Source organism: Miscanthus floridulus, chromosome 8, assembly GCF_019320115.1.
Source record: "Miscanthus floridulus cultivar M001 chromosome 8, ASM1932011v1, whole genome shotgun sequence".
Taxonomy (NCBI): Eukaryota; Viridiplantae; Streptophyta; class Magnoliopsida; order Poales; family Poaceae; genus Miscanthus; species Miscanthus floridulus.
In genome coordinates, this window is record NC_089587.1 from 168,772,763 (window position 1) to 168,789,083 (window position 16,321).

General features: G+C 44.6%; 2 protein-coding genes across 2 annotated transcripts in view; one reads left to right on the forward strand and one right to left on the reverse strand.

Annotated features, from left to right (window-relative positions):
* Positions 1–3,933, forward strand: part of LOC136470149 (secreted RxLR effector protein 161-like) — a 4,743-nt gene extending 810 nt beyond the window's left edge. The window contains exon 2 of the mRNA XM_066468096.1: positions 3,880–3,933. Coding sequence (XP_066324193.1) covers positions 3,880–3,933 — 54 coding nt within the window. The remainder of the gene's footprint in view (positions 1–3,879) is intronic.
* A 172-nt stretch (positions 3,934–4,105) lies between these two features.
* Positions 4,106–11,062, reverse strand: LOC136477515 (ferrochelatase-2, chloroplastic-like). Its single transcript, XM_066475705.1, has 11 exons — positions 10,865–11,062; positions 10,663–10,781; positions 10,067–10,349; positions 9,546–9,689; positions 8,819–8,920; positions 6,631–6,734; positions 6,420–6,546; positions 5,800–5,952; positions 5,615–5,715; positions 5,246–5,447; positions 4,106–4,458 (listed from the first exon to the last, which is right to left on the reverse strand). Exons 2-11 carry the CDS (start codon positions 10,767–10,769, stop codon positions 4,234–4,236), a joined length of 1,548 nt encoding a protein of 515 aa, XP_066331802.1. The 5' UTR covers positions 10,770–10,781; positions 10,865–11,062; the 3' UTR covers positions 4,106–4,233.
* Between the last annotated feature and the right edge of the window lie 5,259 nt (positions 11,063–16,321).

Here is a 16,321-nt window from a genome sequence, read left to right on the forward strand (position 1 = left end):
GTTGATAAGAGAACTCGCCAATGAGAACAAGAGAAAAGGAGAACAGAAGCAAAGAGACGAAACCAGAATCCACTCACCTAGCTATCTTCTTCTTCGTAAAACAAAAAGAAGACCTCGCAAAGATGAAAGAAGTAGCGAAAGAAGTAGCGAAAGAGAGAAAGAGAAGGAGAAATTCCAAGGAAAGTTTCACAAAGATGAACAAAGACAGAAAGGTGAAGGACTACATTGGGAGCAAGATGATTCAGGCAAATCCCAAAATAGTTGAGAAATTGATGAAGAAAGGCGGAGGCAGGAAGGCAAAGTCCAGCACGAATGAAGGAGACGAAAAGAACGATCTCACCAGGACCTGGAGCAGGGACCCGATGCTCACCTGGAACTCTCCATTCAGCAATGGCCTTGCTCTAGATCAAACCATCGCTGACAAGTTCCCAAAGCTGATCTTCGGTCATCATCGGAGCTGGCCAAGCCTTCTAGGCAGCCCTCATGGCCATAAACTCCTGGTTCTCAATCACGGAAAGTGATGATTCCTCGTCCACGAAGGTTGTCTGGGACTTGCTCATGGCCTTCTTCTTACCCATGTACTAACGGAGGCAAAAGGCAACTAGGGGAGGAGAAAGCTTGGACGGCGACGCTAAGATGGTGGTGGCAATGGCGACGGCGGATTTCTGGGAGCTAGGGTTCCAAGGCAAGAGATGGGTAGTAAAGAAAAAGAAGATGAAAGGTCCTTAAATAGATTTTACAGCGATAAAAATGGCTCACCAGGCCTGTTAAAGCACGGTGTGAGAACGCAACGGTCCATTTACTGACACAGCTAAAATGATGAAGGGCACAAATCCACACAACGGTACAAATCAACGGGCAGATTTCAGACTTATCCATCCAGCACTATAGCAGAGTTATCAGATTACTGCAAAAAACAACTCGTCAACCATGAAGAAAAGAAGGGCTACCTCACAAGAAACATAAGAACTCGGTTCTTACAAAAAGAACTCGGGAATCTCATGAACAACCAGGACCACAGCAGAAAAATAAATGATAACTCAGAAGATAAGATCCTTTCCATTACAAGCGTCTTCAAAAATAGAAGATTACAAATCTTACAAGACCCAACGAACTCGGTACCACGAAAAGCAAAGTAGCAAAGAGGAACCCAGACACGGCTAGGCTCTGGAACGACTACGTGTCCCAAATCGCTACTCGGTAGAACAAACCGTCCTCGGCTACACTATTTTCTTCAAAGGACGGACACAGTGCACCCAAGGCAAAAATCAGCAGAACGGCGAGACAACATGGAGCAGAGAAGGCCGGCAGGCATCTGTCTACCCAAGTCCGATGTGATGCTGGATATGGTGTTGATCTACACTGGACAGTCTCAAGACAAGCGGCGAGGATCAACCCAGAACTGCCAGATGAAGGAACGAAGCCCACATCACAAGACTTTCTCCAACTACTGCCACGTACATCCTGGTACATTGCTGTTGTGGGATTAGTCTACCTCTAATCCCTATCACAAGACTTCCTCCAGCTACAACAAGACACACAGGAACTACAAAACACGCCCGGGGGCTGCTCTACTTCATAAACTACCATATTCATGACTACAAAGGTTTCAATAGAATGTTCAATGGATGAAAACAAGCACTCCAGGAGGGTATTTATAGATCGAAGGAGCGGTGCACATGGACTAGGAGTACCAACGAAACAAGCCTAACAAAGGACACAGTGAAAAGATAGGGCTCAATAATGAAAGACTCAGGCAAGAGGGAACAGTACTCAAAGACGAGAATATTCGGAAGAATATACCAACACAGTACAACCTGTGAACAAAAAGCATTTACACTCAACCACCATCATACAACTACATCTGACAACAGCAGACTACCAAAGAATACGTCAAGACCCTGCATCCGAGTTCTTCCTGAACAAAACAACCCGGATATATGCTCAGGGGCTGCAACAGGAAAGGTATACAGTTCTTTCGAACAACTCAGATTCAAGACCCTCCAACTTTTTGTTCCAAATAGCAAGAGGCTCGGGGGGCTACACTCAGTGAGTGCACTTTTTTCTTCAAAAAAGCGCACATCACTCAGAAGACTTCTTCAAGACAGACGATTTCAAGGCCATAAGATAAAAAGAACCCGGACATAGCCATATCCGAGCTCTTTTCGACAAAAAGAACCCGGACATAGCTAAATCCGAGATCTTTTTAAACAAAGAAACCGGGTATATGCTCGGGAGCCTTTCAACGAAGAATCAGGGAGATTTCAAAAAAAGACCCTCAAGCTCCTTGTGCCAAACAGCAAGAGGCTCGGAGGCTACATCCAAATGGAGGTACTTTTTTCTTCAAAAAGGTACACATCACGCGAAGATCTCATGAAGCGCTGCACGGTTTCGCTCAAGAAAGCACTCAGACGATGCTTGTTCTTGCTCGACAAGACTTGAAGGAACAAGACGAGGCTTCCAGAACTCAACCATGAAGTGCTCGGGGGCTTGTCGGTGCGGGACCCACGGGATACCCCGCAAAGAAGGAAGAAGAACTAGCCTAACTAGGATTCTTCCCCTGTAATCTTAGTAGTAGTAGTATTCTGTAATCCTACTAGGAACTCTCATTGTAAACCGACTAGGACTCTGGCCTCCTGACTATATAAAAGAGGGCATGGCTCCTTGAATCGGGAGTTCAGACAACAATTGTACAACACAACACTTTACAATCAATCCAATGCAAAGGCTAAACGCCGACCGGACGTAGGGCTATTACTCGATCTACGATCGAGGGCCCGAACCAGAATAAATCGATTGTCTCTTGCGTTAACCGTCGAGTTCTGCATACGCTGAAGCCCGAACATACTGCCCCGGGGACCCCCGTGGCAGGCTATCGGTGGTAAAACATCGACACTATCCAACCACCTATTACCAGGTGGATCCAACCAACTCCCTACTAAAAATTAGCTAGTAGCTGGCTAATGGATCCAAACAGACCCTATAGACTTTGTTTGGATGCATATGTATTTAACTCAATTCATGTGTGTTGGAGTTGTTTGGGGTGAAATTTAACACGTGTGTTTGAGTAGATTGGGGTGAAATTTAGTTTAAATTCCACCGCAAACAACTGCAATACATATGGATTGAGATGAATACATATGCATCCAAAGAAGGCCTTAGATGGATGGAGTGTCGAAAAAACACAGGAGCTCAATGAGAGAGTGATCAAAGAAAACTCAATCTCATGGTAAAAATTTCTCTAAAAATCCTTAGAGACAAGTCATTTTGTAGGAATTTCATAGAATTTGTAGGAACCCAATCCATTGTTCCAAGGTTTATAGAAAATTTTCCTATAGGATTTCAGACCTTTAGAATACCTCAGTTTTTTCTTTGTTGCAAAGGGGTCTAAAGATGAGCTCCATTTCTTTGACCTTATTATTTTTGTTTCCTATGTTTTTTCTACATTGCTTACAAAGGTATCTTTCTAAACTTTCTTTTATTCTAAAATCTCAAAGAATTTGAAGTGTTAGGACATATCATTCCTATACTTTTCTTATTCTCATGTTTTAAAACCATTTTTCCCCCAAAGAGGGCATATTTTTGGAGGCGATTGCTGTAGCCTGTAACTATTATTTTTAGAGGAACTGTACATCTTTTTTTAGAAGAGATTAATATAATTCTTGATCCAGAAAACCGTGCATTTATTTTTATCTTACCAAACTTTTCCAATTCATTTTTCCACTTGGTATGACTGGACCACGACAGCTCCAAAGGCTTTGCGTGCGGACGAGAGTTATGACAATTGTACCTTCAGAAACCCATGATCCACCAACCCAAAAAATAATCTGCTTGAGTTAACCCTGAAATTATTGAGCTGGATTGATATGCACTATGCAGATGCTCATCCGCTCATATGATTATTCTCTAAAAGCAACGCACATCCACTTATGAACAGACAACAGAGGATCTGGGTACTAGTAGTAGCAGCAGGAGTTTGTGCAGCATGGGGCGTGGTAGGTTTGTGTGTATTCCAATTTCCATTGCGCATGTCTGAGAGCCCTATTTCATGTCCCATTGGTAGGTACAGTATTAACATGATATACACCGTCGAGTTCTGTCCGTATTTTACCATTTTCTCCTCTTTTTCTCCCCGACGATTGAAAGCAAATCGATTCATATACAGCATCAAAAGTTCAGAACGTCCTTCGGATGCAGAAAAATTATGACCCGATCATGAACAGAATTGTCGGCTCAGTGGAACAGGGGCAGGATTCCCCATTGATGCAGGAACCCTTCGCCGGTTGTCACTTCCAGCACCAGGAGAGCCAGCACGGCCAGCATCGCAGCACGGCCATTCCAGGTCTCTGCGCTCTTCGTCCAGCCCCACTCCCACACGATCACCGGAGGGGGGAGCTCATCGCGCTTGGAGTCGTATGCTGCTAGCAGCTCCTCCACGCTCCCGAGGGGTACGAGAGACTGCAAATGCAAAGCCACCCCACATCACTTCAAACTCAAGCAAATTGGGTTACAATAGAGCGGGTATGATGTGAGCTAAATGATTCCGCATCATATCATTGAATTTGGAAATAATTTAACCTATTTCAGCTCACAGGACATTGTCTTAACAGCAAAGTGACCTAACGTATTATTCACATCTCATATATTATTCATTCAAGAATAGCAGGATTCTTTCTTGAGATGGGCAAGTTGCAAGGCAATCTTGTAAGGTGCTGGACGTGTGATCCTGTCCAAATGCATGTCCTTTTTTTTGGGGGGTGGATGGGTGTTTTTTTTTTTTTTTGGTGTGTGTGGGGGGAGGGGTGCAAAATGGCGGGTGCAGTCATCAAACAGATGATTTTGTGGTATCTCTTTCTTTTATACACAGAAATACGCAACTTGTACCTATTCTTTTTTTCCCAGAAGAACAAACCAGCTTGTCCTAAAACTATGTCCTCTTTTCATCTTAGTGCAACTATCCAACGAAGCTAGTCTTATGTGAGTATATGGTTAAATGCAATCTCAATGTGTTGGCCAATAACTTGGAAAGGCGGGTAAACTCAATCTTAGCTTCCATTTAACTGAGGTACCATCTGAACTCTGAACATATTGTTATTTTATTATAAAACACATGCATAGTTGAAGTCACCATTAAGTTAAGCACAAACATGAAACACCAATACACAAAGCATCTGGAAATAGCAATATTCTTTTGATCAATCATGAATTAGAGAGAGAATTTTATTTGCCATGTGCTAGTTGTTACCTGCCGAGCCTCAAGATTGGAAACTGCCATTGCACCAACATAAGGAAGGCTTTCAATAACAGCATCAGCAAGATCCGAAATGAATGTGGGTTCGCAACCTAATGCTGGAACTCGTCCCCAGTGCTTGATGCCAGATTCTAAAGCCAACTCTTTGTACTCCACATCGATTTCTTCCAAAGTTTCAATGTGTTCGCTGACAAAACTGAACAGGGAAGACCATGAGAAAAAAAAGGAAGATTATCTGAGTTAAATTGGTGGGAGAGAACAATCAGCAGCAAGATGACAGATGTGAAGGTTATAAGAAGTGTAGCACAGACAGAACATCACTTCAATCAGAGATAACAGGAGCTAAGTTGAGAGAAATAATACCTAATGGGAACAGCGAGCAGGCTCTTTACCCCTTTCTGCCCAAGCTCAATAATTGTCTCATCAGTGTACGGTTTCAGCCATTCCACTGGTCCAACTCGGCTCTGTCGATTCAGAACATCAATTAGTAAAAGAAGAGCAACCACCATATTTGGCTAATGCCATTACAGTGAGAGATCTGCACTGACCTGATAAGCAAGTGTGCATGGATTTGTTGTTCCTCTTTTTTCCAGTTCTTCCATGATAAGATCGACACACTCTTCCATTTCTGCTTTATATGGATCACCAGCTTCTTCAACATATGCCAGAGGAACTCCATGAGCACTGAAAAATATCATAACCTGCAAATGGATTTCTCAAATTAGATGTACCTAGGTTTCGATGGCAAATGGATGCAAAATCAAAATGATTCTGGACAATATTTCTTGTTACTAGAAGCCATCCTCACTCCAACATTACCACATTATTTGAGGAAATATTCCCCAGAGAAAAGAAATTTTTAGAAGAGACAATTTCTTGGTGTCTAAAGAAGTCAAGCCCTCTGCCCTTTTTCTCTTTTAAGATAATATATTCCAGCCCTTTTAGCAGTACTGAGAGCCTTTAGCAAGCATTGGAAGCTTGGTGGAAATGGAATTGTGCTTTGTTTGAAGAATAAGAGAAAAAAATATTGCATATACTCTTCCACACAAGAGATAGCCTTGTATAATGACTTGTAGCACATAAAGTAAATGTCCACCAAGTCCAATAACCTCCTACCTTTTTGGCTCAAGAGAGAACCACAAGTGCTCAAAGTCATGGCTCGTCTTACCTTTTGGGGTTCTGGAAATTTTGTCAATTCGTTCTCAATCAAAGTTGCCATAGACTTGATATATCCTTCACGTTGATACCAGGAAGGTATAACTGTATGTTGCATATTCACAAGATATTCATCCTCTCTACAGGAAATTGAAAGTGACATAAGCACATAAGTATCAATTTTCTAAGCATCAGAATACAGGTATCCGTAATTCCAAATATACCTGAATATGCTCTCCAATAAACGGAGACTTGAACCACTAGTTGATATGGAGAACTGAGGGTATAGAGGCAACACAACAAGTTTTGTGATTCCATCCCGTTTTATCTAGAATGCAACAAGAACAAAATTAGTGAGTTCACAAATGTATTTTTCAAATAGATATATATCACATATGAACACTGAACCACCAGAAAGTACCTATTTGTATGTCTAGAATAGCAAATGGTGTCATGAATCAACAACAACAACAACAACAATGCCTTTAAGTCCCAAACAAGTTGGGGTAGGCTAGAGTTGAAACCCAACAGAAGCAATCAAGGTTCAGGCACGTGAATAGCTGTCTTCCAAGCACTCCTATCTAAGGCTAAGTCTTTGGGTATATTCCATCCTTTCAAGTCTCCTTTTATTGCCTCTACCCAAGTCAACTTCGGTCTTCCTCTGCCTCTCTTCACGTTACTATCCTGACTTAGGATTCCACTACGCACCGGTGCATCTGGAGGTCTCCGTTGCACATGTCCAAACCATCTCAACCGGTGTTGGACAAGCTTTTCTTCAATTGGTGCTACCCCTAATCTCTCACGTATATCATCGTTCCGAACTCGATCCCTTCTTGTATGACCGCAAATCCAACGCAACATACGCATTTCCGCGACACTTAGCTGTTGAATATGTCGTCTTTTCGTAGGCCAACATTCTGCACCATACAACATAGTAGGTCTAATCGCCGTCCTATAAAACTTGCCTTTTAGCTTCTGTGGTACCCTTTTGTCACATAGGACACCAGACGCTTGCCGCCACTTCATCCACCCTGCTTTGATTCTATGGCTAACATCTTCATCAATATCCCCGTCCCTCTGTAGCATTGATCCTAAATATCGAAAGGTATCCTTCCTAGGCACTACTTGACCTTCCAAACTAACATCTTCCTCCTCCCGAGTAGTAGTGCCGAAGTCACATCTCATATACTCAGTTTTAGTTCTACTAAGTCTAAAACCTTTGGACTCCAAGGTCTCCCGCTATAACTCCAGTTTCTGATTCACTCCTGTCCGGCTTTCATCAACTAGCACTACATCGTCCGCGAAAAGCATACACCAAGGGATGTCCCCTTGTATGTCCCTTGTGACCTCATCCATCACTAAAGCAAACAAATAAGGGCTCAAAGCTGACCCTTGATGTAGTCCTATCTTAATCGGGAAGTCATCCGTGTCTCCATCGCTTGTTCGAACTCTAGTCACAACATTGCTGTACATGTCCTTAATGAGCCCGACGTACTTCGTTGGGACTTTATGTTTGTCCAAAGCCCACCACATAACATTCCTTAGTATTTTATCATAAGCCTTCTCCAAGTCAATAAAAACCATATGTAGGTCCTTCTTCTTCTCCCTATACTGCTCCATAACTTGTCTTATTAAGAAAATGGCTTCCATGGTTGACCTTCCGGGCATGAAACCAAATTGGTTCATAGAGACCCGCGTTATTGCTCTTAAGCAATGCTCGATAACTCTCTCCCATAGCTTCATAGTATGGCTCATCAACTTAATTCCCCGGTAATTTGTACAACTTTGAATATCTCCTTTATTCTTGTAGATCGGTACCAATATACTTCTCCTCCACTCATCAGGCATCTTGTTCGATCGAAAAATATGGTTGAACAGCTTGGTTAACCATAGTACAGCTATGTCTCCGAGGCATCTCCACACCTCGATTGGGATACCATCCGGTCCCATCGCCTTACCTCCTTTCATCCTTTTCAACGCCTCTCTGACCTCAGATTCTTGGATTCTCCGCACAAAGCGCCTATTGGTGTCATCAAAAGAGTCATCCAACTGAAAGGTTGTGTCCATATTCTCACCATTGAACTAAATGGTGTCATGAATACAATACCATAATTATCTAATGGTTTCGTATCTAGAATAGAATAGCATTCATGCTGCAAATGGTTCATGCAACTATTGAAACTGCAATCTGGACTCATATTCTTCTGCAAATGCTACTATGGAAAAATGTTTCTACTTTCTACAAAGATCTAATTAGAAAGTGTTCAACTCAATGCACTTGATTGATTTTATGGCTTGCATTACTAAAGAACAATGGAAATTTACAAGTAGAATTTCGCTCTAAGATGATTAAAAAAAACCTGAAAAATCAACAGAACACAGAAGTATTTTGGGTATATGCCAAGCCCCTACTTGTTCTATGGCTTCTTCAGTGAAGGGATGCCAATACCGCATTCCAACATACACCTTGGCAGGGACATCTTTTCCACATAATGCCTCCCTCAGTGCTTCAGCCTGCACAATTCATAAAAGCCATCAAATGGGAGCTCATAGTGCAGCTTCAGACATATTTTAGACATTTTACGACAAGTGGGGAAATCATTAATTATTCTCTAAACTACTAATTTTAATAAAGTAATATAGCAGCATCCATTCACATTCTAATCCTATCGTTGTCCAATGTAAAAGATAAATGACCAGAATGATACTAAAACCACAAATACTGTTTTTCACAGCATAAGATCACCGTAGTGGCAATGAAGCATAGGTGAAACAGCAAATGCAATTCTGTGTCATCTCATTGTCTAAGATCGCGAGGGCATTTCCTAGACCTAACCTACGAGTCATCACAATATCAACCCAATTGCTGGGAGAATCATTTGTCAACCAAGTGAGAAGCAGCATGCGATTATTTGAAGTTCCACGAAAACCCCATGTGACACTAATGGATGGCTTAATTCGTCATGTGACAAGAATACTGGCTATGGAATTAATCAAAAGAAAATTAGTTTTCCCATGATGCACTTGTGTCCTCTCTGACTCTAGGTAACGGAAAATCCAGAGTGCTAAGATTCAATGAATGGCAGTCATGCCAATTGGCAATTTTAAATTAGATAGACCACAAAAAAACACAATATACCTGTGCGTCAGTAATTTGTCGGAGAGGAGAACCGCCACCTATGGATGCATAACCTTCCTTACTCTTTGGTGCTCTCACTACCGATATGAATTTTGCAAGTGGCTTCTGCAGAAAGCGAAAGAGCCTAGGAAGACGGATAATGTCCTGCGATCATGCATCATGGGATACATAATTAGAAGGAAAAGACCTGCATTAAGATGTAGTAATAAGCATCGACTCTGTCTTTGCATCCATCTTTCTATCTCAAACATTCATAAAAATGATGTTACAAAGCTAGGCTCAATGTTGATTAATGAATACAAATAAGTGTGGCATTTGCACAAAAACAGTATTATATAGCTGGACTCTCTGCATATCAGCAATATATTGAACTTGGTGCAAATTCCAGTGAAGATTTAAGTAACTGAGCATTAATTATTTTTGCACCAGAATTGGTAAATCTGCAAGGCAATAATAGTATGAAAAAAATATTGCAAGTCAAAAACTTATAAGCTAGTGTTGCTTTGCAGTATGTTAATTACCGGATCTGCAAAAAGATTAAACAAGAAAGGCTGCACATCGTCAAGAGTCTCTGGGCCCCCAAGATTCAGCAAGAGAACACCAATTTTTTCATTGCCAACAAGAAGTTTTCTCAAATCTGATTGGGCGGTAAGAACTGCCTCTGATGCTGATGAATATCCTCTAAAGTGATGCCTCAAGTCAGGCGATGTTTGAGAAGACCACCCCAAGTTGCATTTAACAGAAATTCCTGGGCGGTCGCCAGCTGAGCAAGGTTTCACTGCGTGTGTCCTTGATGGATTGACCCTGTTAGGCACAGTAGCTATGTTAGGTAAAACATTGACAATGGTATTTCATAGTCATAGATGAAGTACTGTCTATGCATATCATCACTGCCGGCAGTTCAGCAGAAAAAGAGACGTGTGATGCAGGGAATCAGATACAGGTGCCTGCATCCCTTGTTATGTTCAAACATAGACATGATCATTAATACAAACAGCGTAGCTCATTTGCGCAGCCACAGCAAGTGAATGGTGAGTTACTAGCAGATCTAGTACATCCTTTTGCATTGGCATCAGAACAGAGAGCATTTGCTACACAAGTGATAAGACAAACATACCTGGCGGAATTCCGGGGCGCGGGCCTCTTGGGGAAATGCGACGGCCCGGCCTCCACCCTCCCCATGTCCACCACGCCCCTCGTGCTCGCCTGGCTCGACGACCACATCCTCTCCCTCCCCTGCGCGTCAAAATGGATCCACCCGCGTAAAACCCGACCGCAGAAAAGGGACGAAACATCCCCGTGAGCGTGACGAGGCTTACCTCGGGTGGAGGCGGAGAGAAAGGCCGCGGGAGGGACGGATCGGTCGAGGAGCGCCGGGAGGGCTCGCCGTCGCCGGAGACGGTGCGGGGGTGGGGGAAGTGCGCAGGCGGGCGGGGCGGATACAGCAGCGTGTCGCGACCTGGGACGCAAGTGAGGGTGAAGACGGACGGGGACGAGAGACGAGACGAGGGGAAATCATCCGCAGCGGTTGGTCCCTGGCTCCCTGCGTTTTTGGAGGGTTTTAGCTTGCGTCGAGCTGGAGCGAAGTCACTGACCAATGGCCCCACGGATCCGCAGGCCCCACTGCTTAGTGACGCTTTCAGTCCGCCTCGTGACGGAGGTCCGGGCGGGCCGTGGAATGTTCAACGCCTCCCGCGCACGGAGAGAGGAGAAAATTATTTTGGCCCTCGTTTAGTTCGGCCCGAATTCGGCGGCGGCAAAGTACTGTAGCATTTCGTTTGGATTTGGTAATGATTATCTAAACGTCGACTAATTAGGCTCAAAACGTTCGTCTCGCAAACTACAACTGAATTGTGTAATTAGTTTTTGATTTCGTCAATATTTAGTACTCTATGCATGTACCACAAGTTTAATGTGACGAGGAATCTTCTTTTTGTATAGTGCCAAGATTTGGAATTTGAGAAAATTATCTTGGTGAAATTTTTACGGTGCAGTCCCTGCGGTGCGGAACCCGCTGATTCTGTTTATTGCACAGCCCTTCTTGTTCTTGCTTTTGCTTCCGCTTTCCTGAGAGAGACTGGACATCATTATTCCTTCTCCTCGGTCCCTTTCAAGTTTCAACAACGCAAGCGAAGCGGATATTGCTTGCGCGCAACCACGCAGTTGCTTCCACAGCACCTGGATCAGATTTTGTACCTATTTTCTGGATGGAATATCGTCTCGTTTGGTGAGGAGGATGCGCAGCCATGCCTTCCATTTCCACCGTTCGGGCCTCAAAATGTTGTTCGGGACTCCACGGCCTTTAGTTTGTCCGGCTCCGGCATGGGCATCAGCAGATCGATAGGGATGTCCATCAGATATTCCAGATAGTAGCACACGGCCTGAACGCCAAGCCATCTCTTCTTCCCGCAGTGGCAACTTTGCTCTACTTCTAGTCTAGGTTGATGAGTACATTGTACATGCCTGCTGACTGAATTTGAGTTTACCCCATTCAGCCACAAAGGACTACTCAGAACGCTGACAGCATTGCCCTTCCCAGCCCCAACCACAGTGTCAACGTGCAGCAGTCCAGCAGTAGATACTGCTCCCTCCGTGATTTTTTTTTAATTTTAACACTTTTTTAAAATAATTTTAAATCTAACCTTGTTTTTTTAAACTAACACTTTTGGCTACGTCTATTGTCATGGCACGGCGAAATACTTGTGCCGCGCTGACGTGGCGAAGACCGAGGCCGCTGACCGGTGACGTGGCAGGGTCTGCCGCGTCACTGCTCTTGGCGCGGCACTGACGCGCCACGGCGCATGGCGCGGCAGAACCTAGACGCAGACAGAAGATCGACAGCTTTTGGTTGAGGATCGGCAGCGACGCGATCATGGACCATGGACCTCGGCTTCGTCGACCCCTTTCTGGTGGGCTCCGACCAGGTGCTCTAGTTCGACATGGGGGCGCGCAGCACGGTCGACTTATGCGCGTCTAACTAGGGTGCCTTCTTCTGCAATTTTGTGGCGGCGATGACTAAGCTCGGGAGGATCGGGGTCAAGACGCCGGCCACCGGCGTCGAGATACGCCGGGACTGCTAGTTCTCAAACTAGTTGCTACTTAATCTCGTCGGCAGTGCTGTCGCGACGCATTGAAACGAATATGAAGCAAATAAATGGAGTCCGTGCGCAAGTTGACAAGTGGCCACATAAATTTTTCATTGGTTTGACATAAGTTCGACATAACATAACTAACTAAGCCTGCAAGTTTCGGACGTCAATATTCGTTCGACCTAATAAACTAAGACCCAGGAGTGTAAGAATCCTCGGACGCCTCTGTCTCTTCGGATTTGTTGGCAACACATTGGGAGTGTAGCCAACGTCGGTGTGGTCGCGTCGCCGTTGCGTATGGCTCGTACCCTGCAAGTATATGATATGCACGATTACTTATAATCTTTATGATCGTTAGTTCATGGAGCCTACGTATTTAAAGAAACTACCTTTGTTAGTACCTGTGAGGCTCCTTGGGTACCAAGCGGGGCACCACCTAGCTGAGACATGCCGATCTCGTCCTGCGGCTAATCGTCCCACTGGTTGTGCTGTCTACGGAAGCCCGGGGGTCGTCGTCGTCATCATCGTCGTCCTCGTCTTCCTCGGTTGTAGGATCCTTCCCAGCGCTATGATGTGGTGGTGTACACACTGCGGAAGTGACACCTGTCACCGGCTGAGAAGAGCCAGCTGGTGTCCTCAAAGAGGCTGAAGACGTGCCACCCGACCGTGCCGGGAGTGACGGTTTCACATAAGAAGTGTCCATGCAGCTCAGCTTCTGAGCTAGCTTCCTGTAGCTCTTCTTCACCTTCTGCATAAATAAACGTTAAAGTTAGTGCATTTCCCAAACACATATATAATAAAGAAACATTTTCGGAACGGACAAATTTATGTTTACCTCCATAAAAGCCTCGAGAACGTCTGGCCCCTGCCCTCTAGACTCGTGAAGCCGAAACGCTGCTTCGTTGGACATCTTTGATAATTGTATCACCTGGGTACAGAGACGCGGTTGGATAGTTTTAGTACACATACTTAATACCAAAAGGATAACAAATTGTACCCTTCAAGTATCTTACAACGTATCTTTGAAGCGGGGCTCTCTGTAGCTGTGTGTCCTCCCTAGTGGCAACATCGTACATATCTTCGATCACATCTTCCTTTGAGTCCTCGTCAATCGCCTCCTCAGTGTACGGGGGCTTGATATGTGTCCTTGTAGACCTATGAAGCCACCGCAGGTACTCGTCAAAGATGTGCTGGTCTTGTAGAGGACCCGCATGGACCGGTTGTTGTTCCCTGGTCTCCCACAAGTGGATGTGCGCGTTGTGTGTCACGCACCAATCCTTGGTCTTGTACCTCTTCCTGTGATCATACCTGCAACAAAACAATGTTAGTTGTACCACACAGACCTCTGAATTATAGCTTTGTTATTAATCGATAACGCACCCGTACAATCTTTGGTTGGTGGAGTAAAGCGGTGGTGGGAAGCCTGTCTTTCTTCCAAACTGTCTACAGACCCTGATGGGCAAGTGAATCTCGGCCACGTGGAAGAAAATAAGAGGGACGTTGCAGCGATACTCGCCTAACTCGTCCCTAGTGACAGGACTCAAATAGTACTCGAGCTCCAGAGCATCCTAAGGACACCAATGCACCTGAACATTTCGTAATTGAGTTAGGTTGTGATATAGTGTACATCGAACAAGACACATGTATGATAGTAAAGAGAACGTAACCTGGTGTTGTATCAGGACGTCGAGACCGTCCGTGTACTCCCTATACTTGCGCCTCGCATTCCATCTAACTAACTCTACTTCTATCTAGATATACAGAGCTATAGGGAGTGTATCCTGCCCGTTCCATTGCTGCATTGAACACGATAATGAATTAGCCATTAATAATTTCATCATATGTCACTGCCTCGAAGAATATAGTGAACCGAAGTACTTACCGGTAAACCAGTATTAAGGGGCCTTCCAATGGGCCATCATTCCCAACACCAAACCTAGAGTAGGTAGGAGCAACCCCCAAGTTTCGCATACCCTGAGGTGCGACGGTAGGCAACGCATAGTTGTCGATACGTCTATGCCAAGACTGCGCTGCCCCAACTGTACGCCGCTATGTTCTCCCACAGCTGGCGTAGTATGTCAAGGAAGATCTAGCTGATGGTGTTGCCCAAGGCGTTTGGGAAGAGGAAAGCACCAAGGAAGTGCCAGAGCCACACTCTTACGAACTTGTCGATCTGAGCCTCCTCAGCCTATGGGTCCAAGTATTCAAAGCGCTCTATGATCTAGGACGACGAAACACCGGAACTTTTCCTGAAATTGACCAAAGAAAATGAGACCCGGTGACTACAAGAAAGCAATACAAGTATTAAATAGGCTTGAATTGCTCACTTATTTTTCTTGGAAGCCTCGTCGTCCGGTAGAAGAAAGCTAGTGAACTGAACCACCAGCTCCCTCCAGTGATCGTTGTCAACTATCCCTGTCACTGGAAGTCCCCCCAACCGAAGGCCAAAGATAGCCTTCACGTCCTGCATGGTCAAAGTCATCTCGCCGCAAGGTAGGTGGAACATGTGGGTCTCAGGCCTCCATCTGTTATAAGAATAGAACGACTGTTAGTTGCCTTAAATTTGTTATAATAATGTTTACGTACAAAGAAGACACTCGCACCAGTCTACAGCTACAGTAAGTAGTGTTGAGTCAAGGGGCGAAAGACCATAGTTGACAACACGGACAAGCTCGAGGAAACCGGCATGCCGTATATACGGCGCGTAACGCTCGTCCCACTAGTACGCCCTGGTGTGTGCAGGGCCTCAAAGTAGCCAAGGCCACCTGTGTATCGGTGTCACTCAAGATGTGTGCTCGATGCTGGTCGTCGTACTCCACCTCAAGAATATGATACAACGGGTGTTGTGTGGGAGGGGTCATCCTGTTACAAATTGATAAACAAAGGGTTAGAGTATTCAAATTAACATTATGTAGCATTGTAAAATTTGAACTACTTGTTATGCAATATGAACATAATATAAAAGCACATGTATATATTCAAAGTAATATTAACAGACATATTAAACAACTTCACTAGAAAAATAAGCATTTGACGAAACTTCATCAAGTCATCCAAATCAACGTATCACACACTACTAAGTACCGACAATCAATCCTAAACCTAAAATCCTAACTAACAGTAACCTAAACCCTAACTACCTAACCAAAACTACCTAACCTAAACCCAAAATCAATCCCTAAACCCTAACTACCTAACCAAACCTTAACTATCCTAAATTGCTAACAAATTCTAAATCACTATCCTAACAAATTCTAAATCACTATCCTAAATTACTAACAAATCCTAACAAATTCACTAACCTAACTATCCTAAATCACTAACCCTAACTAAAATAACAATCATAATAACATGAAATCGAGAAAGCCTACCTTGATATGAGTGGGTGGGTGGGCGAGTGGGCGGCCGGCGGCCGTGACGCGTCGGCGTTCGTGGCGCGGCCGGAGTAGGCGGGCGGCTAGCGAGGCTCTGTGGGTGTGCGGGCGGGCGAGCGGGCAGGCGCGGTGGTTGGCGTGCAGGCACAGCGGCGGCGGCGCTTCGGACAGGGGCGGCAGGCAGAGGCATGGCGGGTGGCTCGAGGGTAGGGGCGGCTCACGGGCAATATTTATCTGATCCTGACACGCCATGCGCCGTTGAAAGGTCCTAGTATGGCTAGAGGGGGGTGAATAGCCTATTTAAAAATCTACA